This window comes from Amia ocellicauda, chromosome 17 (assembly GCF_036373705.1).
Source record: "Amia ocellicauda isolate fAmiCal2 chromosome 17, fAmiCal2.hap1, whole genome shotgun sequence".
NCBI classification, from domain to species: domain Eukaryota; kingdom Metazoa; phylum Chordata; class Actinopteri; order Amiiformes; family Amiidae; genus Amia; species Amia ocellicauda.
The window spans coordinates 8471428-8488469 of NC_089866.1; the positions used below are offsets into that span (position 1 = coordinate 8471428).

Consider the following 17042-nt stretch of genomic DNA (forward strand, 5'->3'; position numbering starts at 1 on the left):
ACGTTATAGTGTGTGTGTAGAATACTGAAACACAGACCATCCATTCATTCCTTCTTTTAATTTATTATCAGTTCTTATTTCTTGAATACATAATTCAGAAAGTAACAGGTAAAATGAAGGGAGAAGTAAAAAGGCCAAACTCAAAGGATTAGCCTACCTACAACAAATATACAGACAACACCAGAGAAGCAGAAAGGACAGATGTATTTACAGGCGAGGAAAGTGTCCAGGCAGTGGCACTGGACCGGAGAACGGGCGAGGTCAGCTAGTGGAGCTGGATCGGGCAGAACGCAGATGTTCTGGTAAATACAGCAGTAAGTTTTAACACTTTGTACCCTGGATCAGTGTACCAGAGGACAGTCTTTTCTTTCGAATATTGATGTCCAGTTTCCTTATACAAATGTCAGTGCAACGTTAAAAACAAGAAAACAAAACAATAGAGCAGAAATCCAATTGCAAGGAAGCTTGCTTTGCAATTCCCAGCCATACAAAAAAACATCAATTTCAATCAAACAATCCACTTGGCAGAAGCAATATCCCTCACAAAGATCTGTACAGGAAATCATATATCCACTAGGTGTGTTAACCTATTTGTTTCCACATTAAAAGAAAGGATTACAGCACAAGTTTAGGTTATTAATGAGGACTCGTTCGTTTTATCATTATAAATTATGAACAAGCCTGGCTTTCTCCACTCCAGTCGGGTTTGCAGCCAAGAATGGATTGAGGCTGACACTCTCTCTAATGAGCTGCAGAATAATGAGGGGAGGATGTACATATGAGTGGGGGTGGGAGGATTTTTCAATACTGTGATGAATCTTGGGAACAAAGAAGTTGGTTTAAAAAAACACAACAAAAAGCTCATTAGTCAAATGAAAACAGCAGGCAAAACAAATAACTTAGCATTGCATTTGGGGGGGTTGCTTGTGTATAGATGCATCGACTTGCTGCACCCCCAGCCCAGCCCTCTCCAGAAGGAAGGCATCCGCTTGGTGATCGAGGGACGAGGAGAGTCTGTAGGCTGATTTCATTGGCCTCGTTCTGAACAGGGAAGTGGGGTGCCCTTTTCTCCTCAGTGGCTTTCATTTTACTCATTCTTCTTCTCCTTCTGCTTGAGCAGTTTGTTGATCTCTCTCTTGGCCATGGCGGCGTACTTGCTGATGAAGCCGTGCTGGTTCAGCCCGGGGAGCAGCAGCAGGAAGCTCACTGAGAAGAGAGACCGGAAGAGAATCAGAAATCTACCACCCTCAGCTACGGCATAAGGTTTTCAGTGTCAGAGGGACACACACAAGATGCACAAATACCACTACAACAAAACTATAAACTGCATGGATGAGGATTTGATTCCATTTTTCTTTTGTCATTGTTGTTGCGTATAGTTCTGACAGTTTATGTTCCTCAGAATAGGAAACTGAAAATGTAAAGGTCAAATACTGCCCTCAAAGTAGCATGTTACTGATGAATGACCAGTCAAATGAAAGCATAAATTTAGTTTAATGCTCTTCACAAATGTAGTTATTTAGAGCACACTAACAGTATTTCAAAAAATCCCCTGTTCTAATACTGTAGCTGGCTGGACAAATACATGCAGTTTAGGTAAATTATTAAAACTGTGGGTCCTTTTCTGCACCATAGAAAAAAGCCACATTTCTTTAAGATGCATCTTCACTTTAAATATATATTTCAAACAGTTAAGAGCGAGGTGTGAAATATGAAAGACTAACAAGAAGTTAAGGCTAGAGTTTTGGTTTTCCTGTGTATACACCACTATCTACTACAACTAGTGTTGTTTTTTTTTTTTAAAGTGGAATCCTATAGATGTGACAAGCTGCAAAACTTAAACTCAAAATGTATTACTGGACTTACTTTAGCGTTTAAAATACAGACGTTAACCAGACATTTTCAAACTCAATTTTAATCCACAAAGGGAAGTTAAAAGAATGAAGGCTCTTGGATCACCCCAAAAGGTTCAGATTAATACAGTGCAAATCCAGATCCAGCTCTACTTACCAATAAGGTAGGTCAGGAACAGGTTGTGAACCTGCTGTCCAATCCAGGCCACCACCACCAGAGTGATGATCACAGACATGAAGTACTAAGAAGGGATGGGAAAGTCAAAGTTATCAAACGTACCAACCACACACGTTAACACAGGTGACTCATGGCAAAACTAGACTAAAGTCTAATGGTTGAAGGCCACATCAGTAAGGCCCTTTGGTCTCCGCCTCACTGAGATTAATAGCTGTTAAAATACATGTCTTTATTGATAAATTAAATATTCAGTTTGTGATTTAGCCTACAGAAAACCGCAAAGCTCCCTTCGATTGAACAGAGTTAAGAAGCGGCAGCCAGATAGTTATACTTTCAACTACAAAACGCTGAGATGCTGGGTTCTCTCGTTCTTCAGTAGCTGCTCTACTGCACCGTGTTCTGGTGTCACCCTGCCCTCTCCCCCACCACCTGTCCATTCCCCAGCCCCACGTACCATCTTCGGCTTCTCCTCTTTCAAAGCGAAGATGCGTTTCCACCAGCCCACTACACGGCGCTGGGTCTTCACCAGGTTGCCACAGATCTCATGGAAGCGCTGCTGCTGTTCAGTGGTCCTGAGGGTGAGAATGAAGAGCCGTTGGACCAGGGCCAACACACAACACCGACAGACACCCATCCAAGAGCACAGGCCATAACACTTTGACGAATCGGTAGTAACAGCTGGGAGGAGTCAATCTCAGCAGGAATCTAAATCTTGCATTAACAAGAATGGCCAAATCCCTTCTGCAACTCTGATCATTCAGACCATCAAAATGTATTGTGACTCCTACGATAAAGGGTAAACATTCTTACAGATGGTCATAGCTAGTCTTTGTTAGAGGCCATGCCCTCAAATGATCCAGCCTTGGCCAAATTCTGATCTCAAACAAGATCATCCCCCTCCTGCCCCCCCCGAGGAGACAAGGGTATGTGTTCATCAGCTGACTGGAACTTCAAACAACTCAAAGTATGGTTGTTTTTGGTGAACACACTTAAGTTCATCCAGCAGTATATTTACAGGCACTTTGGACAGTCCCTTTGTTTAACCATCAAGTGACAACATCTGTAAACAACACACACAAAATAAATTACTCCCATGTCTGCACAAAGTGAGATTCAGCTCGTATCCCGCTGCCAAACACTCACACAGCCACGGAGGCCCAGTGAATAATTAATCCAGGGCCCTGGGGGCCGACAGCTGCTGAGTCAGAGTGTGACCGACACAGACACAGGATACTCTGCACAGCAACTGTCTGGTGTCACATGATCCCTTTGGGATTTAAAGCTCACAAGGTGAACAGGCAAAGAGATGACCAGAGAAACGACTCAGCACAGCCATTCGATCAGATTACCCTTTTCAAGGCCACCTCGAAATGTCAGCATGCAGTGGGACAGAGACTCAGCACAACATAATGCACTGGTGGCTTCTTTCATCATAAACAAAAGCTAAAGCAGCCAATGGGTCAGAATCAAGGTGTACTTGATTAAACCTGCAATGCTTCCCCACAACCCACTCAAAAGTGCATCAAAAGCTTTCATGTGTAAGGAGAAAAACGTCAAGAGACACTGAACACAATTCTGCCTGTCCTGAGAAACCCAGCAGAAACCACAGGGACAGCTGAGCCGCCGTTTCGTTTTTTCAGCAGGCAGCAGGAGTGGTCCAGGCCAAAGACGACAACTGTCCACTGTGCAGCTCATTTAAAAAAAAAAAAAAAAAAAGCTTAGTTAAAGCTGCACTGCAAAGGAGAATCTGGCCGTTAATCCTAGTTAAAGAGCTTTGGATAAAATAACATGAACCGAGTCCGTGACCACAGAGGCTGGACGGTCCCACACATTAAATAACTTTGTCCAACAGTTCTTAACCACACTTAACTAAACTATTCACACTGCCTTTAACTGCACTTTCCCTTCCTCTCCAGGTCAAAGCTTAAATATGCATTTAGTAACTTAGTTGCTTCTGCTGCTCTGTAAAAAGCAAACTGAAACAGGTTTGGGGGGAGGGGGGAATGTTTTGTGAACTGACCCCCTGAACTTCTTTCCTGCAAGTCAAACCCCAAACCTGTACAGGTTTACTTCCTACAACAGACACACACAAAAGGATCTCCATTGCATGTCATTCACAGGAACAGTCTCCCGTGAATGAAGTGCTACCCAGCTCTAACACTGCCACTCACCACTTGTTGGAACCGAAGATTCTGGGAGCGAGGGTGGGCACCAGGTAGTCCGCCAGACACAGGACCATCACCATGCAGGACACCCCGGTCAGCACAGAGGGGTCCAGGTAGTAGATCATCCTGGAGGGGAACAACCAGAGTCAGACTCCCAGTGGGTTCGGTTCATCGTACAAACTAATTTAAATTATGAAAATGCCCCTTCCCTTTTTTTTTTTTTTTTTTAAGTGTACACAAGGAATGGGAAACCTCTAGTTTTTATTCCACTCCAGATCTGAATTACTTAAGTGAACTAATTTGGATATCAAGTCAAACCTGTAATTTCCAGGAACTAAACAGCTGCTAATTGATAGGTGCATCAAAACCCTATAGGAAAACAGCCCTCAGATAAAACCTCTTGACTAATTTTCAGAACTGGAGAGATACACTTTCCCAAAGGATCATTAGCAGGGACAGGAACTGATAACGCTCAATCGGTTCTTAAATCCAAGAACATCAGGTATCCACCTCCCCATGAATGAGTCCATTGGTTTAAAATGTGTGACTTATTTGTCCAGAATTGAGCCCCACCCTTGCTACTGGGTGTGACAGAGACTCTTACTGCTCTTGTGAATCGGCTTCAATGTCACCTTCAATTCCATTTCTGTACCTGCCCTAATTTCACTCCAAGATGCACTCTGGAGAGGAGCTACAACAACAAAAAAAGCGTGGGAACTCAGAAGGCGCATTTATTCAGATGAGTGAATATTCTGAACATAATATGGGGCAAAGGTCTATTTGAACAATGCATATTCTCAGGATTGAAATAATGTAATGACTGATTAAATATTAATAGACTTTCCCAGATTTAATTGCAATTTAGACCCACACAACTATAACAAATTGTATTCTGACATGCCACTCTGTTGACCCGACTTGCCAGAGGATTCTTGAATCTACTCAATGGAGTGTTTGGAGTTTAAAATGGTGGGTTGGCTGAAGCTCCAGATTAATACAGATCTATGACAAAGATTGATTTCAGCATCTGATTATCAACTGTCACAGAACTTTACAGGCAATGTGTGGTTATTTAACACACACACAGAACTCTGAAGGATAACATAAAAAGTTGCATAATCAGCACAAACAGATAAAGCAGATTTCCTGGCCCTATTGCACAATGAAGTCTATCGTCAGCTCCCCCCAGATAATGCACCCTGGTGTTGTCTGCACCTCATTTGTCTATTACAGTAGGATTGTTGGTTTAGTTAGAGGGGGGGGGCGGGGGTTTACTCTGATTCACTTCAGAATTAGCAGGTGATGAGAAGCATCACATGGAAGGCAGTCTTTGATCAATGTTGTGAGGAATCTTACCATTTACCCTTAGAATGGGAACTTCCAGTAAACCCAACTAGGTTTGGATAAATTACTTTGTGTTGAAAGAAAGTGACATCAGCTGTACTCACAGGAAGAGGAGGGTGGTGGCACCCATGAGGGCAGCAGGGAACCAGGGCTTCTGCCAGCGTAGGACTTGGTCACCAGCCAGGATCACCTCTCCCCAAGCCTGCAGCTGCTCTTCCAGCTGGGCAGTCTCTGTTGCCTTAGGGAGGGGGGTGAATGGGGACGGGACAGACATTTTATAAAACCTGTTAACACTGAGAATTCCCCAATATCAGGAAGCATGACACTGATTATGTCTGGTTCACACAACAGTCCATGAGCTTCCTCTCTCCTCAATTCAACTCGGGCTACCCCAGACGATGCTTTTCTGATGTCACATGCTTGATGGGTCACATGTGGCTATTGAGAGGGGTCAGTGACTGCTGAAGAAGGGGAATTTAGAACTGCAAACGAAGTCAAGTATAGGGCAGCACCACAGTGTCCAAAAAAAAAAAAAAAAAAAAAAAACATTCAGTCCTACTTCACTGGGAGTAGTAACACTAAATACTTAACCTTTGACATTTTTACATACAATTAAAAAGAATAATTCAATATTGTAGTGTAAACAGGTTGGTGGAGACAACACTGTTTGAAGGTGACTGGAGAAAGGCAACAAGCTGTAGTGGATTAAATGCAAGGATAAGATTCTCTTAATTGGTTTTCAACCTTTTCCCCTGAGAGGGTTTGCGCACAAACATGTGCTTGTGTCATAACCCTTCAGCACAGTGGCTTGTCAGGACAGGGTCACTCCCAACTAAAAGATGCCTTTCTAGTTTTTAAGAATGTGTGAATAGTGCATTCATAGCCATCTACAGTTAGCCACTCCCTGCACAGTATGTTCAACAAAATGCAAGACACAGGTAAAAGCATTTTTTTTTTTTATTATTATTATTTCCCTCTCTCCCTTCTTAACTCTCTGGGCTCGATAAAGGCTAGGCCTGAACCGCAACATTCAACTAAATGGCAGCTCTTTAAATACAATATTGGGCACCGTTTTGTTGTTCAGACAAGTGCCAACGGGGAGCTATAATAATACATCAGCCTAGTGAACAACAGCAGAACTATGTTCATTTGTTGAAGCTAATGGATTCCGAATGAAACAAAGCAGGATTTGTCCACTATGTGACCATGGAGTAAAATGCACTTTTGTAAACATGTACAATGGTTTCATAGAGAACAGTGGGACACAAGCACGTATATCTGTGTCATAGCAGCAACACTGTTCAAACATTAAGCCATTTCCACAGCAATGACACTGGCAATAATCGGAAAGGCCTACAATGTTGCACCTTCACTGCAGTGTGTTGAGCACTGGGGGAAATGCGTCACTGGCTTGTGCAAGCGTCAGTCTAAAGCCACAGGAAGATCGCCATGCACTAGGAAATGTCACGAAAAAGCAGAAATGTGCATCGAGCGGAGCGTCTGTCACTGATACCAGCAGCAAGGGAGCACATCTAATCCTCAATTCAGCACAAAAGCAAGGCTATTTAATATGCATCACTGCGCGCAGAACAAACACCCCACTATAGCTGACAATTACGAAAATACAAAACTGCAACCGAAAACGTAGATAGGACACGTTGTGGCAACTATCCTACGCAAGATAACGTCTTTCTAGATGATTAAATACAGATTATTTACATGCAGAGGCCTGGATTGACAATATAAACTACGACACACCGCCTTCCTTGATTTTTCTTTTTGGGAAGTAGGTTGATCCATTTAAAGATGGCAGAAGGAGGTTAGCACATCATTACTGCACAGGAGACACAAGCATCTCGACAGTGATTATCCACCCACGTTAACAGCTTTTAATATCGCGGACTATACTGGACAACTGTGTGGTCTGGGATTGGTTTGGTTTCGCAAATGGAAATACAAATGCTACCAGACATCTCCTGACCTTGTGTGTTTCGTACAGTCGCAAGCATTTTCCTTAACGTGATTTTGAAGGAATTTTGAAGCCAAATACTTACACACGCACACAAGCTAACTGGAAACCGACATGCCATCCACATACATGTGCGGAACTGGAAAGACAACACGAAAGGCTGATCTAAATATAGCATGAATTTCTGCACACAAAAAAACATGTCATCACTCACCAGCAGATTGGAGCTTTTGTTGTCGACGTCAGCCATTGCCAGACCTGGTTAAGGGCTTGAGATTAAATGTTTCTGGAGGGGTTTTCACACGGCGTGTCGAGAACTACCTCTCCGCTCGCCCTCCTCTCCCGCAGCTCACAAAGTGATCGATCCACACCAATCTGCAGGAAGCACGTCCTCGCCTCCGCCGCGGTGTGCTCTGGGATTTGTAGTTCTTTTTCCGTCGAGGTTACGTTTGGATCCAGCGCGCAGCTTGCGGCGGGGAAATACAATTCCCATGCTTCCGCGTTTCACAGTGCGTACCGCAGCTGTTTTATAATTTATTGTATTTGATATTTCGAAATCAAATGCCGCAGTTGTCGATTGTCCAATGTATTACATTCTCGGTTGTCATTCATTATAGTGGAAACATATTATCGATACTCGTAGATAGCAAACCGATGGTTAAAAAAATATACACGATGGGCGATTGGTTAACTCAATTAAAAACAACACCCTTCCAGCCAATAAGAAGAAGGCGGGGGTGGGATTAGTTATTTGAATATTAACAACCTGCAACAAGGAATTTATATTTAACAGGGAGTGTCTGGCATTTTTTTTGTTTTTAATGTTGCGTTGTTTATCAGTCATTAGGATCATTTAGACAAATCTGATCCAAAGAACATTCACTGCACAAACCACGTCATGAAAATCGAAGCATCATACATCATTTCAGCAGAATGATTAAGAAGTGTACAACAGCAAACACCCGTTTCAATGGCTGTACAATAGAGCTCAGCAGTGTACTGACAGCCAATGGATAACGGAGACCTAACTGGCCTAATTCAGATGTTAACATCCTCATCCCACCTTCAGTATAATTCCAATATTTCCTGTTAGTCCAGAGATGAGTGATGTTGATTAATGATGTAACACTCAGGGTACATCATGTTATGGAGCCCCAGCTGCCTGCAGCGATCCCACACAATCATCTGTTGTATGCGAAATGGATAATTTGGCAAGGGTACAGAAAACACACAGGCCTGACTGCAATTCTGCACCGTCGGTACAGCCAGCCAAGGAGCTCAGAAAAGACTGGCTGTCGGCACTTTCTCCTTCATCCTAAAAGGACAGTTCACATTTACCTCCTGCTGACCCTGAAAGCACTGGAGTTCATAGTGTGGATGGATTTCTGGCAGTACCACCTCCCACGGAAATTTAAAAATAGTGAAATCAACAAACGATTCCTCCATTTTATGTCCCCATCTTTGGAATTGTCCGTCATTACTGAACACAAATGACCAGTGCGATTCCTACAAACACATGCAAAGATTATTTTGAGAAGCAGGTTTCATTTTTTGCATTAATTGGAAGATACAGAAGTCAAATAATGGGATGTCCCATACAGGCAGCAGGACACTGCTGGGTTTCAGTGGTCTGCCGTGTGCTAGAGATCCCACTGCAAACTCCAGCACAGACCACGCTGGCAGCATGCAGACACATGTAGCAATAGACATCCTCCAAAATTGTTACCCGTTGCAAGGTTTAACCTTATACATCACAAGGACAAGGATAACACTGGCTTTTATTGTGAATCACAGAGAGATGTAAATATTTGGTTAATCTTGAGAAAGTCTTCGGTTTTTAAAAAGAAATAAAAGTGAAAAAGCCTGAGGGACACTGGCGATTAAGTGGGAAGACTTGACCAAATGCAGTGGAACATTGCTTCCTGTATGTAGTTTAACTGCATTTCATACAGATGCAATAGAGAAGAACAGCCTAGGGACCCAGACTAAAGCCTATAGAGCTGTGAGAAACAACCAAACAAAAAACATTTTAGCTACAAGTTCATACAGATGATTTTCAAATGAACATACATAAGTATACACCCACTCCACAAATGATAAAAAAAAAAATGTTTAAAAGAAATGGGAAAAAGACATTTTAAAACCGGTTGATTTATTTGTGCATCAAACAAAACTGAATAAAATCTTTAAGAAACAACAATTTGCACCGTCACCAAAACATCACTTTATTTATGTTTTTTTTCTCCCACAAATAATGTAAAATTTGAAGGGCACTAGATTAGTAAAAACTCAAGCTAAAGGGGATTAATGTGTAACATGAATGGCACATCTTTTCACCGGCAAGAAAAAAAAAAAAAAAAACGGATTATGTCCAGTATTTTAAACGGGCTTTCAAAAAAAAACAAAAAAAGGGAAAATCTGGGAGAAAAACAAGTGTCTACAATACACAAGAGAGACGCAAATCAAGGAAAAGTAGTAGAAATCATGAACTTGTCTCTGCACTTTATGATTATTATTTTTTTAAGTCTGAAAGCGTCTTGACAAAATCTTCACTGTCGTCTGAAAACATATGCCTTCCTTTCTTTCATCCATAAACCAAATTGGAAAACATCTTCTCTAAACAGACAGCAGGTTTCAGGAATAGAAGCACATTATACAGAGTGCCTGAAACATTCAAATGCAGATGACCGTGATTTGCTCTTTTCAATACCTTTTCTGCTTTAGCAAATGTTTACTTCTAAGTTGAATAAGATGTGAAATAACCCTTTGTGAGGATAAATGTCATGTCTATTTAGAGTGGTGTTTAAAACAAGGGTTTCTTCGTTTGCAATAAAATGTTTGAAAAGAAAAGAAAAAAATCTTCCGATGACCGTTTCTGACCGTCCCCCGTGGTCTGCTTTTAACCGACAGGCTGTGAATAGAGTCCACTGAGCCTCCCTTTCTCCTTGTACTCAGTCCTCTCTACCTGTCAGTAAATCAGCTTTGTTGCTGGACCATCACAAGGACAAGAAAAAAAAAAAAAAAAAAAATTAAAAAAAAAAGCTCTTAAGATAAGTTTTCCATTTCTCCCCTCTCCGTTGAAATGTTTCCCAGAAGCGTGCACAAGGTCCGGTGGGTTCAGGTACCCATCTCTGCATGAAGGGTGGGAGGAAAATTACCCAGGGTGTCACGCAATCCTGTCTCCCATAAAGTCCCCTCAGTGAAACCTTTTCTGCATGTTCTTGGGAGTTCAGGAGGAGAGGTGATTTTATTGGTTTTATTTTGGATTGGTTTTATTACGGGGAGGGGAGATAGTTCAGGCGGGCTGCCTATCATTCCCCCCCCTCCCATCCCTGTCACCCCCCCCCCAACACACACCCTAAGGAGAAGGGTGCAGACCCATTCGTTGTGTAAGCTGGATCGCCGGGTGCAGCTGTGCTACGGGGATCCGGTGTGGGCCCCAGGGAGGATCGCTAGCCCCCCCATCCCCCCCACGGTGCTCTGCGGCTCGTTCGCCCCAGACCCAGTGGATTCTGCTGGATTTCTGCCCTTGCTGGACCAGAGAGATCTGTCGACTTCTCGTTCACACCCAGGCTGTCCAACCTTCATACAACTGGGCCAGGTTATCGAGGTTCGTCGCTTCTTTAATCACATAATCCACCTGCGAGACAAAGCAGAATTTGAAAAGGGGAGAGTTCCTGCATGAACACACTTCCTTTCCTTTCAGAGTATTAAAGAGTTAACTCCCAGATCATTCAGTGTCAAATCAGTAGCTTCTAGACTTATCCCCTCGCCACAGAGACTTAGAAATAAAAAACAGAGAAGGAAATTTGTTTAGAAGAGTACAGAGCTTTGTAACAAATTAACCCGGATCAAGAAGAGTACTTAATTTGATTAGACATTTGTTGGTGCTGTTAAATCAACACAAGGTCCTACACGATTTAAATCTTATTTAAGTATAGAGAGAGCTTCTAAATACATGCACAGAATGCGACTAGACACAATGTGGCTTTTGAATTCATTACCAATTCCAATGCACTAGTAATCTGTGACATCACTCTGTGTAAAAGATACTTGGTGGCACTTTGACCTTGCAGTTACACGGCCTCTGTCTGGTTTACGGAGCCTCTCTGTGAGTGAGTCTCACCTGCTCAGTCACACTCATCCTCCTGTTGGGGTCCACATCTCTCCCCTCCAGCTTGGCCTTCACCCGCTTCCACACACTCACCGCATATGAATTCCGCTCCTGGACAGCTGAGCACAACCAGAACATCCAGCAGGAATATTAAAACACAGCTTAAAACAACAACACTATTTGTTAAATACAGCTTCTCTTCATCCCCCCTTTCTTTATTTTTGTGAAAAGAAAAATATCTAAATGGTGTCCAATGATGATGCATCAAAACATTAAAAAAGGAGGATTTGTTTAGTTGAGTGCTAAAGGACTCATGAAAAAAAACATTTTCTATTGAGCTACCGTCCAGGAACTAAAGCACAAAGGGAAGCTACACACCTCTTCCTGTTTTCGGGTCCCGCACCGCCCTCTTGGGGCTGGGGGCCATTCCTTTGTTGTTGAGCAGCAGGGAGCTGGGCGGAGTGTCAGCCGAGGTGCCCAGGTTCCGAGGCAGGGGCTTTCGAGCGTTCTGAGACATGCTGTCTGGCTGGGTCTTGGGCCCACTACATCGCACTGCTGGAGACCAAAGGCAAGAGCCGGGTGAGGACACACACTCATCTCCAGACACTATAAAACAGAACTAACCCAAACCAGAACTTTTTAACTGCAAATGACCAAAAAACATTATTCAAACCGATGTCATACCTGCAGCAAAGCTCGTCTGCAAGTTTGAGGACGTGGGGCTCGCGCAGTCACCTGCTCTCTCTGTCACCAGGGGGGAGGCAAAGCCCACCAATCCATTGTAGATGCTGCAGATTGGAAAGTACATTCAGTCATGGAGCAGAGTCATCCAGTCACAATATGAAAATTCAGGCAAGAGGAGCAATGTCTGGTGGATGATTCTCAAAGTCATGCACAGCAGGTTACAGGAAGTGGATCTGGCAAAACCCCCAGAAGTATTATAGGAAGTAAAATCAACCCAAAGGACAACAGGAAGCTCAACAATACAACACAGACCACTTTATTAATAGAAACACAGGAAATGGAACAATCTACTTAGTCATGTTAATGCTCTGGGGTCCTTCAAAGAAAGGCAAGATCAATTCTGAGATCACCCCCTACTGGTATGCATTACGTTCATGTTTTTATTTGACGTTTCTGTATTGATACCAACCTCTGGCTCTGTGCTTTGAGCTCCTTCAGTGTGGACGGGATCTCCTGCAGCAGCTCCACCTGCTCCTGACTGCGGGGCTGCCCTGTGGCCTGCACCACAGTGAACAGCACTATCTGCATGTTGTCCTGCCACGCCTTGTACTCCGACAGGAACTGACGCACGCTACCCTCGTACGGCACGTCCTCGCCCTCCACCATGGCATTCTCCTCATCCTGAGGGCGCAGGAGGAACAATACAAATCAACCCCACAAAAATCACAACCGTTAAATCAAACTGACCTAAATAAGGATCTGGTGGGACACTTACCTTGGCCATGGCCCGCAGCAAGTGCTTAACGTCTGCCAGCTGGCGGTTGTGGCTGGACAGGATGCCCTTGATGGTATCCACCAGCCCCTGCAGGGTCTCCGAGACGTTGTCCAGCTGCTGCTCTCGCTCAGCCTGCATGGCCCGTTGGCTCGACATCTCCTGAGTCAGGTGCTTCTGTGCGCACACCAGCCATTCAGGACTGCTGATGGACAGCTCCAGCCCGGGACTCTGCAAGAAAACGACATTAGTTACCTCCTGTGTCCACATTTTGGGGACTTCTCCGTCCTGGCATCAGCAGGGGCCATCAGACTCACCAGCCGGTGCAGGAGGTGCAGCTCGAGTGGCGAGACGGAGCTGCTGAACTGGGCGGCATAGGTGCAGGTGGCCTGGCAGCGCTTCACCAGCTCAAACAGCGCGGCATCCATGCTCAGCGCCTCGGGGGTGCGAGTCCGCAGGCCCTCGAAGTTCAGGATGGTGCTGCAGAGGAAGGTGACCTGGCTGGTGCGCTGCCCCTCCTTCATCACCAGGGCGCGCCGCTCCCCGATCGTCGCCTCAAAGTCCTGCAGCACCGGCGCCAAGGCTGGGTTAGCGCCACCCGCCCACTTCAGACGCTGCTCAATACTGCCCTCTAGCGAAGCCAGCTTCTCCTGTTAAAACAGCACAGATTGGTTTCTTACTGCAGAAGAGTTTGGTCATTACTGCAGGGTTTCTATACTCTAAAAACAGACCTAACAATACTTAAGTTAACACTGCCTTCATTGCTAATAGAAAAAAAAGGCTGAGGGCTTCATAGTGTAAGAGAAATAAGTCTAAAGTAGAGGTACTCAACCACAGGATGCTTCAGCTGGGATTAAGGTCAGGCACGAGACTCACCTGCACACTGGCAATGGTGGCCTCATCCTGACTCAGCTTGTACAGCTTCTTCTTCATGTTGCCGAGGATGACAGATCGCGGTGGGGGGCTGACGGTCATCGTCTGGTTTCGTGTCCCCAGCACATCCTCGTGCTGCCACTGCAGACCACGACAAAGGGTTAGTCCAGAGGTCGAGAACCTCATATTCAAGTACAGTGAAATGGAATTCACCCATATTTTGGCTTTTAAGAACGTTCTGGTTGCATTTAAGATGAGCTTTAAAACCCTATACGATCAGCCAGGTATTTGCTTTAATACATCAGTGTAAACAATGAACTCTCATTCAAAAGTAGAGGTTTGCATCATACACCTCTATATAAGCAAACACTCATAATTCAAATTGTGGTTTGAAAAAGTGGGTGGGGGGAGCTGGAGTTGAAAAGGCAGAATAGAGTGTCACTGTGTAATAATCGCAGCCCTTTCCGTCTTCCTGGCAGTAGCAGCATCTTCCTGCTGGGGCGCTGTGGGGGGCTCACCTGGAACATGGCGATGTGCAGCTGGGCCCTCTGCAGGCTGACCTTGCAGGCCTCGATGCTGGTCTCTAGGCGTCGCACCAGGTCCAGCTTTTTCCAGGCCGTGTCGTAGGAGCTGGCCAGCACGGTGGCTCTGTTGAGGAGGAGCTGCGACAGCCGTCCGGCCTGCACCCCCTGCTCCACCGCCTTCTTGCACAGGTCGTCCAGGGAGACCTTGCCCTCAGCCCCGAAGTCCTTGGCCTCCACCTGCGCGATGAGGTCCATTCCCAGGGCACTCAGGGCACTGCACAAGGCCAGGCCCAGCACCTGCGTGGGCAGCCCCATCAGCATCTGTCTCACAAAGTCTGCCGTGAAGGCCTTGATGGGTCTTGCCATCTGGTCCTCGCTCATGACCGTGGTGCCCCGGTACATTGGCTTCACCGCGACCAGGGGGACAGGGCCATTGGTGGGGCCTGGCTCATCAGAGGCAATGGGGCAATTCCCTATGGAGGAAACAGGCAAGGATGAAACCCTACGACACTCCGGTCTCATACTTCAAACCCTGGTGGAGCATAAACTTCTTACTCATCAGAAATATACAGCATATTATCAATGATGATAGTGATGCCACTAATAATGAGTAGACCTCACAGATAGTAGAACCTGGTATGGAAGCCGGTGCTCTGAAAAGGCTGTGGACAGAGTACACTGGTGGCTCTTACCAGAAAGAGTCTGGGCAAAGGAGCAACAGAGCCTGAAGAAATCACGGATGGTCTGCAGCCTCTTGAGGAAGAAGATCTCTTCCAGGACCTGCCGGTGCTGCATGCTGTCAAAGAAGTTCACCTGCGCCGCCCGCGCCTCCCGGATCACATCGATCTTGCGCCACGCCGCGGGCACCTCCATCTTGTGGAGCTGGGCGAAAGGGGGAGCAGGTCAGCGGGAGGTAAGATATAACAAGAAACTACTGTTCAAAAATAAAATATTTTTTTTACACTCATTTCATCAGATGTGGAATGTGAGTCATGGGAGAAGAACGATGCCATAAGTTACCAATGCAAGCCTGTTACCTTTTCTATCAGAAGTCCAAAAGCAGTCTCCAGCTGAGCGAACATGCCATCAAAGGCCACAAGCAACATCTGTCCAGCACTCATCTTCGGGGTATCCTGCACAGAGCCCTCCAGGCTGCGAGGCTGGATGAGCTCCGAGTACTGGGCTCTCAGCATCCTGCAAGAGACATTCGCTGCTGTCCATTATGTATTCTCAGTGTCCACTGGCTGTTAGACCGGCCCACAGAACCTTCTACAGCAGCTCAGTCTGCAACACTGCATCTCTCTCCCTTGATCAGCCAACTATTAGACCACGGTTACCTGGTGACATCGAGATAGTGGGTGTCGGCCTCCTCCTCCAGGCCCATGGCGGCATTGCGGAGGTGTGCCTGCAGCACGTCGCCCAGCCCCTGCAGGGACACCCCGTCAGCACACTGCTCGATCAGGGCATCCAGCTCGGATAGCATGGCCTCCAGCGTGCTTTCTCCCTTCAGCATGCAGCGCAGCGCTTCCGGGAAGATAATCTGACGGAAATTGGTGTTCAGCTCCTACATGAAGTGGGGAGAGGAGGCCAGTTTAAATATTACAAAGAGAGATAAGAAGATGATAAGAAGAGAGTTTAAATCCGCCACACTGGGAAGTACTCATGCACGTTCGTTGTGCGTGTACCTGCAGACAGGTGTAGACTCCATTGGCCAGGTAGACGGTCTGCGCCATTTCTGCGGGACTGGGGATGTCCAGGTCATGTGGCAGGAGCTGGCATTGCTGCAGCAGCTGGACCAGGCAGGCCACATTGCCACTCATGCTGCACAGCTCCTCCAGGAACCAGGCGCCGTCCCGGGACTTCAGCTCCACCAGCTGCTCCCCAGCACTGGCCGCCGCCCCCTCCATCACCAGGTTACGCCTGCCAGAGACACGGAGCGAAACTAGATTCAGCTACAGCTCAATCAGTGCACGAGTGCGGTTGTCTATAAGCATGTGTATCCAGGTGCAGCTTTACTTGTGTTTGATTCTGAAACTCTATAATAAAAATAAAAACTCAAGAACAGAAAAGAGAAGGTAGCTCTTGTCCCTCTTGGGTTTCTTTTCTTAACACAGGCCGAGCTGTGCCCCGTAGTAGGATGGTTTGGGAGTTGAGGCCGACAAGACTGACCTGGTGAGGTTACAGAGCGCCGAGACGATGATCCCGGCCAGGCTGAAGGAGCCCAGCTCGCCGTTCTCGTGCAGGAAGACGGTGATGCAGCGCTCAATCTCCTGCAGCTGCTCCTCACACACTGGCACGCTGGCGCCCTCAGCCTTCAGCCGCTCCGCCTGCTGCAGCAGCAGCGAGTTGGTGTTGGCAGCGTTGTGCTGCAGCGTCATCTCCGTGCTGGACAGGAACTGGCAGGTGGTCGCAGGGGGCTGGGGCGCAAACTGCATCTCGTACCTGTCGAGGTCACTTCAGATGAGCTTGCTGGTCTAGGACTTCATACGTTCTCCTAACCGCTATCTGCTAACAGTGCAGAAGGCAACTCTATTCAAGGGAGGACTTACTCTGGAATACTGATTTT

General features: G+C 45.9%; 2 protein-coding genes across 2 annotated transcripts in view; both read right to left on the bottom strand.

Moving 5' to 3' along the window:
- Positions 1-43: 43 nt before the first annotated feature.
- Positions 44-7882, bottom strand: arl6ip1 (ARL6 interacting reticulophagy regulator 1). The gene is made up of 6 exons (XM_066690162.1): positions 7724-7882; positions 5645-5778; positions 4203-4322; positions 2486-2603; positions 2011-2095; positions 44-1206 (listed from the first exon to the last, which is right to left on the bottom strand). Exons 1-6 carry the CDS (start codon positions 7757-7759, stop codon positions 1088-1090), a joined length of 612 nt encoding a protein of 203 aa, XP_066546259.1. The 5' UTR covers positions 7760-7882; the 3' UTR covers positions 44-1087.
- A 1759-nt stretch (positions 7883-9641) lies between these two features.
- smg1 (SMG1 nonsense mediated mRNA decay associated PI3K related kinase) overlaps positions 9642-17042 on the bottom strand; it is a 29190-nt gene continuing 21789 nt past the window's right edge. Inside the window, exons 49-62 of the mRNA XM_066690159.1 lie at positions 16646-16918; positions 16162-16396; positions 15814-16040; positions 15514-15670; positions 15169-15358; positions 14471-14949; positions 13956-14093; positions 13397-13729; positions 13083-13310; positions 12777-12988; positions 12308-12411; positions 12002-12178; positions 11636-11742; positions 9642-11149 (exon numbers count right to left, since the gene is read on the bottom strand). Coding sequence (XP_066546256.1) covers positions 11072-11149; positions 11636-11742; positions 12002-12178; positions 12308-12411; positions 12777-12988; positions 13083-13310; positions 13397-13729; positions 13956-14093; positions 14471-14949; positions 15169-15358; positions 15514-15670; positions 15814-16040; positions 16162-16396; positions 16646-16918 — 2938 coding nt within the window. The 3' untranslated portion in view covers positions 9642-11071. The remainder of the gene's footprint in view (positions 11150-11635; positions 11743-12001; positions 12179-12307; positions 12412-12776; positions 12989-13082; positions 13311-13396; positions 13730-13955; positions 14094-14470; positions 14950-15168; positions 15359-15513; positions 15671-15813; positions 16041-16161; positions 16397-16645; positions 16919-17042) is intronic.

Coding starts and splice junctions, on each gene's coding strand:
- arl6ip1 (XM_066690162.1), bottom strand. CDS start 7,759: ATGGCTGACGTCGACAACAAAAGCTCCAATCTGCTG. Junction 2,096..2,485: donor AAGAGGAGAAGCCGAAGATG/GTACGTGGGGCT, acceptor ATCCCTTCTTAG/TACTTCATGTCTGTGATCAT. Junction 1,207..2,010: donor GTTCCTGACCTACCTTATTG/GTAAGTAGAGCT, acceptor CTCTCTTCTCAG/TGAGCTTCCTGCTGCTGCTC.